Source organism: Corylus avellana, chromosome ca8 (assembly GCF_901000735.1).
Source record: "Corylus avellana chromosome ca8, CavTom2PMs-1.0".
In the NCBI taxonomy this organism is placed as follows: domain Eukaryota; kingdom Viridiplantae; phylum Streptophyta; class Magnoliopsida; order Fagales; family Betulaceae; genus Corylus; species Corylus avellana.
In genome coordinates this window covers 21,685,830-21,698,060 of record NC_081548.1, presented here as the reverse complement: position 1 = coordinate 21,698,060, position 12,231 = coordinate 21,685,830, and the positions used below count along the sequence as shown (strand labels likewise).

The window sequence follows — 12,231 nt, the reverse complement described above, 5'->3', positions numbered from 1 at the left end:
ATAAATAAATAAATAATCGTATTCTCTCCTATAGTTTTTATTTATTTTTTATTATTTTATTTTTAGGCTGATCCATTTCTTTGTTGATGCGTCTCGTTTCTACTGGTGCATGATCCGGCCTATAAGCTTAAGATTTGCCTCTGCAAGCCGAACCATGGCTTAGTGAGGCCCGGGAGAGTAGTTGTCAGCCCAGGCTGGGCCTATATTTGCCTTTTTTTTCTAAACTCGATAAATATATATATATATAAAATTAGTGAATTAAGATTGATAAATTTAATATATTTAATTAAATGAATCTGAGTTATAATTGATTTATATAGTTTTATATTCATGCATTAATATAGTTTGAATCTGACACACGACATTTAAAATTGACAACTTTTAATACAACCTACGAACCCAATACGAAATTATGGTGGTAAAATTGAGAAGTCTGACCCATAATGTATTTATATCAAATTCCTTGCCCAAATTTCATTTCCCTTAATACATACAACTTGGTTTCACAATACACATTCTAACACGTGGAAGCTCATAAATTTCGACAAAAACAAGTACTATTGGGTTGACATTGAGTCATTTAAATTTATGGTTAAATATTTTTTTTAGTACATGTGTTTGATACCAAATTAAATAGCTCCCTCGGTTACATATGAATAACTTATAAATGTAATCAGTACTTTCGTTTATTTTCTGTCAAAAAAACTTAATGGTCGCCTATATATCTCAGAACATCTCTTAAAAAGTAGTCAAACCTCTAATAATAATTAAATCTTATTATTATGGGTGTTTTTTCGTCTCCAACATAAGCAATTTAACTTTTTTACATCTAATGCGAACAGTAAATAGGATGATTAGCCTATTCACTATTCACACTATAAACTTTGTTTATTATTTTTTGTCTCTCACTTTCTTTCTTTTTTATTCTCTCTCCTCCTCTTTCTTTCCCACTCTTTCCCACATAAAATAATATTTAAGGAAAATAAATAGTAGAATCGAGAATTCGTTGGAGTTCGTAGGAGTGCTCAAACAGTTATAATTGGCAGTTATTGGCTATAACCATAACCACCTTGGGCAGTTATCGATTTTTAATAATCGCAACTGCTTCGGCGTTTAGCGGTTATTTTATAACCGGCAGTTAGTGGTTGTTCAATCGAATAACAGGGCTTTTTTATATGAGCTTTTAGGCGTTTTAAGTGTTTTGGGCTTTTGACATATTTTTTGGCTTATTTTATGGGATTGGCCTTTTTTTTAGGCTTATTTTAAGGGTTTAAGGCCAAAATGCTCCAAAAAATATAGAAAGAAAAAAAAAAATGCAGTTTTTTGGGCCAGCCAATATTTTTGAATAAGACTTAGCCCAAAACATCACATACCACATTATATATTTCATATAAATAGTCATAAATAACCCAAATCCATTAATCCAAATACAAATGAAAATTTTAATATATTTTAATATTTTATTAATATAAATATTTAATATATATTTGTGATGAGTACTAAGCTTACAAACAAATTTTAAAGAAAAACTTTTACAAACTGATGTGGCACAACATAATTAGGTTTTTCAAAATTTGAATTTATCTTATATCTAATCATGTTGTGCCACATTAGTTTATAAAAGTTTTTCTGTAAAATTTGTTTGTAAGCCTAACATTTATCCATATTTATATTATTATATATAAATGAAAGTGGTTAGTAGTTATATCCGCCTTACCCTACCCCTAAAACTGCTAATCGCAACCGCCATAGGCAATTAGTAGTTTTTAATAATCGCCTACCAAAGCGGTTAGCAGGTAAATTAGTTTGAGTAGGAGTGTGTATAGAAAAATGAGTAGTTCAAAGTAAAAATTTGTACTTTTCAAAAATGAGTAGTTAAAATAAAAATTCTTAGATAAACCCCATGCCCAATGGCGGAGCCCCTTGAGGCTTTGGGGGTGTCCATCCCCAAAGCCTTTTTTTTTTTTTTGTAAAAAGAAAAAAAAAAATGGTTGTTGTTTTCTTACCCAAGTTTCACACGGCACTCAAAAAAAAGATTTTTTTTTTTTTTTTCTTTCCTACTTACTCAAATTATCACTCGACACCCTCAAAAAATTTTAGCGGCGCCCCAATATCAATTGAGTGCCTATGTCCACCCCATGATGGCCATAGCAAGTAGCAACAATGAAGAAAGGCTAGGAATTGAAATGATTGCTGGCTTCTCTTTAATTCACAAGCCTTTTGTGTGCAAGGAGGAAGTTGGAGGGTTAAAAGTCAACTTTAAATTTAAGTAGTACTGGTATTTGATAAACATTAAATCAAATTATTAATTAATATTTGGTTGAAGAATCAACATCTCAGAAAAAAAAAAAGAAAGGAGATTAGATATACAAGGATGACAAAAAGAGTGGGCGAGTGGGGCAACTTTCACAAAGCTGTAAAGAGAGGGAGGAGTCAGGAAAAATACGAAGGCCTAATTATGTCAGACTTAAATGGAGAAAATGAGGCGTAAACGACAACGAAAGATTCACAACCCGTTAAAGCTCCTAGTACTGCTTCTAGTGAATTGATAACGTATTGGCAGAGAGAAAATGGCACTCTATCACGTGAACAAAAGAAACAAATTAATTAATACAAATAATTAACATGTCTACATTGTCTATGTCGTTCTCAGACAGCTCACCAATTTTTTTTTTCTTTCTTTTTTGGTAAGTGAGATTGCATTAATAATAAAAGAAATATGATAGGGGTGAGGCCTAATGATAAAAGAAATTAGAAGGTTCAGTAATAGGTTCGGCTTGTTTATGATTTTTTTGAGGTCATAGATAAAATTATTGTCTACTGTTTGGTTCATTTAAATCATTCCCTGTATTTGGTCATTTTGGACTTCTTCATGTATCCTTGTTGCATTAACTGTTTGGGCTTTGTTGTTGGGGTGTCCATTCGTTTATTGTTGTTCGATCATATGTAACCCTTTTTTCCCTTATTTGATTAGAAAAAAAAAACAGTTTTTTTGTTATTCTCTAATAATAATATGACTTTTAAAATTACCATTGAGTTTGTGATGGATTATTATTAAATTTTAATAAAATTGTGATTTTTAAAATTACCTCATTATTAGACTAAATTAGAGTAACTTCTATAATTACTCAGGTAAGACACTTGACGTATTTTATCACAAGAACTGTTAAGTTTTCTACTGGAGTTCTCATGATCATACTTGGATATTGTTTTATAAAAATAAAAAAATAAAAAATAAAATAAAATAAAAACAAACAAACAAACAGACAAAAGTTGACCTCACTGATACCTTATATATTTTTTAAAAAATAATATTCATGCAAAATCACGAAAACACGAGAAAAACACCTAATATTTATCTTTTATCATCAAAAACAGACATAATTTTTAAAATTATTATTGAATTAATATTTAAAAGTCATTCTTTCCAAATTTAAAAATAAAAGTAAACAATAATCATACTTATAATATTACTCTTACTCTTGACACATAACCCCAAAAAAGGATTGTAAAACCCACAGTTTTCAAGGCAGTCAAGGTTAATAAGTCGCATGAAAAAAAAATGCTTACTACAACTATAAGACAAACTAGAAGTATGGGGGGGCAATTGGTGATAAATTAACTATAATTTCATATATTTAATTAAAAGGGTTATATTTCTTGATCATAATTCGATAATTTGATATTTAATTTGTATATGTTAAATTACTAGTTGTCTCAAAAATTTAAGTTTATAAGAAGAGATAAATTTAATTATTTGATCAATATTTTAACATTCTTCTTCACGTATGAGCTCAAACTCCCTTTTATTATGTGAAGCCCAACACGTTGAATATTTAATTTAAATAAGAGTGAATTGACAAAGTCAATGTTCGATCCCAAGACCTTTAGTTCTGATGCCATGTTAAATTACCAGTTATCCTAAAAAGATAAGGTAATAAGAATAAGTAAATTTAATTACTTAAGAATTACTTTAACATTCTCCCTCACGTGTGGGCTCAAACTCTATTTTAATAGATGAGGCCCAATAAACTATTTAATTGAAATATGATGAAATTGAAGGAGTCAAGATTCGATTGCATGATCTCTGACTTTGATATCATGTTAAATTATTAGTTGTCTAAAAAACTTAAACTTATATATAAAAAAAAAAAATTAAGCACTTCTTCAATACTTTAATCGAATTCAATAATTACTAAAAATTGTCGGTTCTAAACCAAAGTTATATATATATATATATATATATATATATATATATATATATAACCATCACCAACTCTAAACAGAAGAAGACTTCTGTGGGATCAATCATCCATACGATAACCACTCTACAATAATAGACAGCTCTCCAAGCTTTTCAGCTCCACTTTCTCCTGTCATGTCTGACATCTTTTCCATGTACAATAAGGATCATAATTCATACATGAATTAATTAAACAAAAAATATTGCTTTATTATCAATAAATTAAATCATAATTACAACGATAAAAACCCATCTCTGTTTATTACTTACAACTTACTCCAATAAATGGGTCTATTACTTCAACTTTTCTTGCTCTAAAGCTTATATTATGGTGGATGGATGGATGAGTCACAACTAATAAATCCGCCAATCTCGCATTTATGTTTGGATTTTTGCGTTTATTGTCAGTTCTTTGTTGAGCACCGTGCGTGCATGATGCTCTAGGAAGCTAAAAGTTGGTGAAAAAGTCCACGAATTAAGTCAAAAAAAAAGATTATCACTAATCATGTTACCATGATCCACTGTTTAATCTTACTTTCTTTCTTTCTTTTTGCGTAAATTAATCCATGAAACTAAACGTGATTAAACAATACGATGTGCAGGACTAGCACGTGTGGCCACGTTATTAATAAGTTCTTTCCTTCTTCTTGTTTAGTGGGATTATCATTCGAGCAAGTGGTGCTCCAATTGTTTAGAAAAAAGTTTGAAAAAAAAAAAAAATCTGAATTATGTTTGTTAAATATATTGTTAAATCTATTGAAGAGCGGAAGAATGAGAGAGAGAAAAGAGAAAGCGGAAGAAAACAAAGGTCCCCTACGGGTAGTTACATTGTACTCATTGACTTTGTTTTTTTGTCTACAATACAATCGTCTCTATTTATAGGATAAGGTCTAAATATAATTATTGTAATCAAATCCCATTGATTTGATTACAATCATCCCATAAATATAAAATATTTGATATTAGAATAATTATGGAATATACGAAAAATATCATATATTTTCCGTATATTCTAACATCTCCTCAAACTCAATGTGGAATCTGGAACTTTGAGTTTGAAATCAGAAACCATATATTTTCTGTGTACTCTAACAACGTTATTTGTCACATTTATTTTTTATTTTTTTAAAAAAAATCACTTAAAATACGTAGACAAAGTTTTCCTCTAAATTGGGTCTGAAGAAGTTCCTTCAACCCAGTCTATAAAAGTGACATATGTCCATTTTTTTTAATAACATGTGAAATGCACATGTGTTTTTAATAAAATTTATTTCAACTTTGTCTCTACTATTAAAAAAATATGTGCATCTCACATGTTCAAGGGACACATATCACTTTTATAAACTAGGTTGAAAGAACTTTCTCCAACCCAATTTGGATGAATTTTCTTCAACTTAATCTATAAAAATGACATGTGTCAATTTTTTTAATAACATGTAAGATGCACCTGAGTTTTTAATAATATTTATTCCAACTTTATTCCTACTATTAAAAAAACATGTGCATCTCACATGTTCTAGGGACACAGGTAACTTTTATAGACTATGAAATTTTTTCAACCTAATTTGGAGGAAAACTTTGTCCTTCAACATTAATCTTTTATTAATTTGTGAGGGAGATTATTAGGTTTGATAATCATTTTTGTTTTTATTAAAGTCTTGATTCCATATGGATATCAAGCATCATAGTAGATGGAGACATGTGGCCCACAATTTTAGTTGATTAGATCTTCCAACCTATATATAGAAAGGCTAAACTACACCCCAATTATTAGCGTTTTGAAGTTGGGAAATTTAACTAGTTTAAAAATGGACAATTATGATGATGTAATTAGGAAAAAAGACAAGGTCAAACTACTTTGTTCAATTAATGTCTATATGGGTTATTAAAAATAAAATAGTAATGTTATAAACCAAATTTGTATCTCACAAATTTTTTTTTTTTTTTTTTTTTTTTTAAATTTTATTTTAAAGGAATCAATTCAGCCTCATTCATTGATAAACGAGCATAAAGCTCAAATAATATAGAACATAAGCTTTGAAGCAACCATAGCCGAAGTTACAAGCGTCAAATATGACGTATTACATTATAAACTCAAACAAAATCCGTTAACTTATGACTAATTTTCAAATTAAACAGCGGATCTACGCCAAACAGATTCAAACCAATGCATAAGTAACTCTTATTTCTCGGCACTGAGGGTAAAGAACTCCAAGCCAAAGCTCATCCTCCTCAACTCGAAAATTAGGATAACGTTCAGTATCTCACAATTATATTATAATGATAACTCGATAGTTTCAACATCAATTACTGTTAAAAAAAAAAAATCAATAAAAAAAAAGGTGTTAATTGAGACTGTCATATAAACATAATAGAATCTCTCTACAAATTGTGAGATAAAATATGTGATTTATAGCTTTACTTAAAAAAAGATTGTGAAAATCATGGAGATCAAGGACGTTTTAAAACTTAATTTGGAAAACACAAAGACCAACAAGTGAAGTTTCTTTTTTGGGGTCTAAAATAGCTAACAATCCCATGCCCAAATAGGCTATGTATCGATATTTTTGTGGCTACAAAGGAATAGATGAACTTGCACAACACCATATTGAGTAATTCTATAAATTACTCTTGTGTCAAGTGGTTTGGGGGATCAAATACAAAGTTTTAAAACTTGAGAGACATTTGTTAATAGTTTTTAGACTCTACCTTTTGTTTTAAAAAATTGTTATAACATTAAAATGAAAATAATTATAAGTATTTTGTGTTATGAATCACTTGTTTTTTTTTTTTTTTAAAAAGAGAAAATGACAAAATATATTATCAAATAAAACTATTGTAATTTATGTGTAAGAGCGTCTTCAGCAGAAGTAAGTAAAATAGCTATCGAAAAAGTATAAATTTTTACTTTAACTACCTATTTTTTTTATATTCATTTTAACATATTCTTTATTATACTATTTACTTTATTTAAATATTATTTTGTGTGAAAAATAGTGTGAGAGAAAGATGAGGAGAGATAAAATAAAAGAAAAAAAGTGAGAGAGAACAATTAATAAATAAAGTTTAGAATAGACTAATCATCATATTTACTGTTTACACTAGATGAAGGGGAAAAAAGAAAAAGAAGAGAAGTTGCCTATTGGAAATGAAAAAACTCCAATAACATTCAAATTTGACTATTATTAAGAATTTAATTATTCTTTTAAGAGGACTTTCCAAAATAATTACCAAAAAATAAAGAAAACAAATGCAAAAAGGTGCACACATCTATAAAACAAGGAGTCTTAAAGAAGGGTAGTACCCTCTTTCCAGGTAATTACAGAGGGCATGTCCCCAATGGAAGTGTGGGGCCGGGTAACCAGTTATTAACTTATAACCACTTTCAAAGCAAAGGGTGCCCAAATCATTTTCCTCTTTAACAGATTGCACAGTTAACAAAAATTCAAACGAAAACAGCGCAAAGAGCCAGGGAAAGAGAATCTATGAGCATCAGTGACTCTGCAACCACCCTTGCCCCTACACATTTTGTGTGTGAATAAAGTCAGCACACATTAACAAATCCCATTTCAAATTCAGATCCCTGAGTCCAGCTGATAGATTTTTGTTGCTTTCCCACCATTTTGATTTCGTTTGGAACCAGAAAAAGATCCAACCCTGCAAAACCCAATATCGAGAAACGAAGAAGACTTGGGCAGCAGAGAGGTAGCTTTCATGGATTCGAGGGGCTGCTACAAATCGCGTCTTTGGCTTCTGGTTTTATTTGGGTAAAGTCCAAAGTCTTTGCTAGCTTCTCTTCGTTTCTCTCGCCCTCCCGCCTTCTTCTTTCCAACCTCATTGTCTTCTTCTGGTTCGTCTTTGCCAAAAGTTCCCTCGTCGTCTCCGAATTCATTCTTTTTTTTTTCTTCTTCTTTCTTTTCAAAAGTTTAATGGGTTTGCTATAAACTGTCTTTTGGGTTTCTTCCTGTTATTCGGTGTTTGATGACGGAACTGTACCAGTCCTTTTCAAATGGTATGATAAAAGCAACATTTATGGCTTTTTCGGGTTCTAGTAGCTGGTTTGAGTAAACATGTTGATTATTGTTGTGGAAAACTTACAATGACCCAAGCTGCAACTATCTATTCGTTGAAGGGCTTGATATTGTGTCTTTTACACTGAGAAGTGATTTTGTTACTCCATTTTTACAAAGCAAGACCTGCATTTTCCCGTCTCTTTCTGGGCAAGATGTTGTGTGCTTGCTCGGGAGAGCAATTTAAGTTCGACGAGCCACCGCAGTCGCCGGAGTCGCTGGCGACAAGGGATTTCTCGGTAAATGGTCTTTCGTCGAGGACCGGTGACTGGGAGTCGAAATTGGAGGATACCCAGGTGGACGAAGCTGAATCCACTTTGAAAGAAGCTCTCTCCTTAAATTATGAGGTGGGTTTGTTTCTCTCTCTCTCTTTGATACCAATCAAACTAGCTTGCTGATTTTGTCGCTCTTTTAGCTGACCAGTATTAATTATTGATTGAATGGGTTTGATCAGGAAGCTAGGGCTCTGTTGGGGAGGCTTGAGTTCCAAAGAGGGAATTTTGATGCAGCCCTTCAGGTATTTCAGGGTATTGACATAAAAGCTTTATCCCCAAGGATGACAGGGGCTATTGTTGAGAGAACTAGGCTGCGAAAACCTCGTGCTAAAGGTGATAACATACCTCCCGGTGTGATGTCGATGCATTCGGTGAGCTTACTTCTTGAAGCGATCTTGCTTAAAGCAAAATCACTGGAGGAACTTGGGCGATATATAGGTATGAACCCTTTTTGTTTCTTGTCACAGCTTAAATTATCTGCTTATATGATAATTAGGAGGGAGTTTTCTACTTAAGCAGAATTTTTGGAATGCATTGGTACCTCTTTGCAGTGTGATGTTTCAGTAACATAACTGGGATGATCATGTGGTTGGTGTATCAGATGGTTTGGATTTGAATATTAATTCAGATTTTAGCAATAACCCATGGAATGTCAATGTTCTAGTAATGCTTTGTATAGCAGACTTCTGTACTAAAACTCGGATTAGTAATTGTAAAAAAAAAATCAAGTTGTGATTTAAAAGGCTGATTTTTACTATTTCGTCATTCATGAATCTACTAAATAGAGTTAATCAACAGGACTGCATTGACTTGAGTGCATGGTTTTACTTGTATTTTTTATTACAAATTTATAGTGGATCTGATACTTTTTCATTCATCAGAGGCTGCAAAGGAGTGCAAAATAATTCTGGATACTGTTGAATCAGCAATACCCCATGGAATGTCTGAGGGCATTGGTGAAGACTGCAAGTTGGTAGAGATGTTTCACAAAGCATTGGAGTTGCTCCCAAAAATGTGGACCAAGGGAGGCGTTCTTGATGAAGCTATCACTGCATATCGCCGGGCTCTAGTCAAGCCATGGAACTTGGACCCCCAGAGGTTGGCTGCTGTACAGAAAGACTTAGCTGCCACGTTACTTTATGGTGGGGTTGAAGCAAGCGTTCCCCCACAGTCACAAGCATGGGGTCCGACAATCCCTAAGAATAGCACAGAAGAAGCAATCCTTTTGTTGTTAGTACTCATGAGAAAAGTGGCATTACGGGAAATAAAATGGGATGCCGAAATTATGGACCATCTGGCCTATGCACTCTCAATTACTGGCCAATTCGAATTATTAGCTGAGCATGTGGAGCAGGTCCTGCCAAGTATCTATAACCGAACTAAGAGGTGGTACTTTCTTGCTCTTTGTTACAGTGCCGCAGGACAAAATGAAACAGCTTTGAACCTTTTAAGAAAGGTTTCGGGTTGTTCTGAAGCAAAGCACAAACCCCATGTTCCTTCTTTTTTGCTGGGAGCAAAATTGTGTTCCCAAGATCCAAACCATGCTCACCAAGGGATTTACTTTTCTCGTAAAGTTATTGATTTGGATGATCATCTGAATGAGCATTTCATGGGCCAAGCCCATAGATTCCTTGGTGTTTGCTATGGGAATGCTGCTAGAGTTTGTGTCTTAGATTCTGAGCGAAATCTCTTTCAGAAAGAGTCTTTGAACACTCTAAACCATGCTGCTCTTATTGGGAAAGAGGATCCAGAAGTGATGTTTAGCCTTGGGCTAGAGAATGCATTGCAGAGGAATCTGGATGTAGCTTTTGACAATGCAATGATGTATTCTGGGACAGTGGCTGGCAGCTCAGGAAGAGGTTGGAAACTTTTAGCTCTTGTACTTTCTGCTGAGCAGCGATTCAATGATGCTGAAACCATAGTCGATTTTGCTTTGGATGAGGCTGGGATGATTGATCAGTTAGGACTTCTTAGATTGAAAGCTGTGCTTCAGATTGCTCAGGAACAGCCCAAGCAAGCAATAGAAACCTATAGAATCTTGTTAGCTCTGATTCAAGCACAAAGGGAGCTTCAAGCGAAGAACTTTGATCAAGCGAACTACTTGGTTTCCGATGTGCGTGTTCTTCAATCTTATAATAAATATAACCCTTCGCCTCATTAAAAAAAAAAAAAAAAAAAAAAAAAGAAGTTATGTTCTTCCTGAAAATTTCCTGCCTTTTTTGCAGGCATTAGGAGAAAGAAAATTGGAAATGACAGCCTGGCAGGATTTGGCTTCCATATACACTGAACTTGGTTCATGGCTTGATGCAGAACTTTGTGTGGGCAAAGCCAAGTCAATTGAATTTTATTCCTGCAGGAGTTGGCATACAACAGGTTGAAATGAAGTCTCTTTATGCAGTCTTTTGTGCATTAACTGAAATGTTTAATATGTGTGCTTCTATTCATCCAAATGCACACACACATTTGCACTTCATTTCACGATATTATGAATGTTCACATGTAATGGTTGTAAGACAGTGGAATCCTAATTCTATAGTGAATTCTTGCAAGTACATATTTCAAAATTTACAATTTTCTCCTCTCCAAAAATTTGCAGGCATGCTGTTTGTAGCTCAATCACTCTACAAGGAAGCATTAGTTTCCTTCGCAGTGTCGTTGTCAATAGAACCGGATTATGTTCCAAGTATTGTTTCTACTGCAGAAGTACTGATGAAACTTGGTAGCCAATCTCTCCCAATTGCAAGAAGTTTTTTAATGAATGCTTTACGATTAGACCCCACAAACCACGAAGCATGGTTGAACCTTGGATTGCTTTCAAAAATGGAAGGCTCCTTACAACAAGCAGCAGACTATTTTCAAGCTGCATATGAGCTTAAGCTGTCAGCTCCTGTTCAATGCTTTTGGTGACATTGGTTTTCCAATACTTTAAGCAGACAACTCTATGACAGAAAAATGGGTGCAAGATCTGAATGGTTATTGCTTATTCCACTCAGCATTGTTTCGTAATCAGTTTCCTTGATTAAGAATGTATAGAAACCCTAGCTACTTGTTCAAATCAAAATGTACATTAGATCAGGGTTTCCTAATGAATCATGGGATATATTCGTCTCTGTAGCACTGTATTGTAGCAATTTACTCACGTGGTAAATTAAGTAGTGAAATATTGTGCTGAATTCTTGCTCATCTCTCACTCCATTTGCCACTTATTTTGAACTACGAAAGATAAAGTTGTAACTTACTTAATGAGCTAAGTTGGGAAGACAGTTAGTTGCAATGCAGCATGATTTGTTGCAGCTTTAATTTCCCCATAGGGGTTGCAGCCATTAGGTGAAATGAGTGGAGTTAATAATGGGGCTTGGCATGCCGAATGCTTCTATCAGTACTCAAGAGTGAGGTCTTTTTATGCTATAAGGGTAGCCCATACCCACTCAGGTCATCATCACAAGTTTCCTATGAGAAAAGCCTTGTCCTGATTAAAATGTACAATGATTACTAACGGAAGAATTTATATCTACAAGTAGGATTTAATCATTAAGGTGCCGTGGGAAGGCTGGTTTTAAATGAAAATGATTCTCCTGAGTCATAAAAGAGTGACAAAATTGTATTTGTACTATTTAAGTTTATCAATTTAATATCTTCATTT

General features: G+C 33.1%; 1 protein-coding gene across 1 annotated transcript; it reads left to right on the top strand.

Moving 5' to 3' along the window:
• Nucleotides 1-7,708: 7,708 nt before the first annotated feature.
• On the top strand, nucleotides 7,709-11,761 carry LOC132190604 (protein NPGR1). Its single transcript, XM_059605639.1, has 5 exons — nucleotides 7,709-8,660; nucleotides 8,768-9,026; nucleotides 9,470-10,701; nucleotides 10,814-10,961; nucleotides 11,185-11,761. Exons 1-5 carry the CDS (start codon nucleotides 8,469-8,471, stop codon nucleotides 11,493-11,495), a joined length of 2,142 nt encoding a protein of 713 aa, XP_059461622.1. The 5' UTR covers nucleotides 7,709-8,468; the 3' UTR covers nucleotides 11,496-11,761.
• The last annotated feature ends 470 nt before the right edge of the window (nucleotides 11,762-12,231 follow it).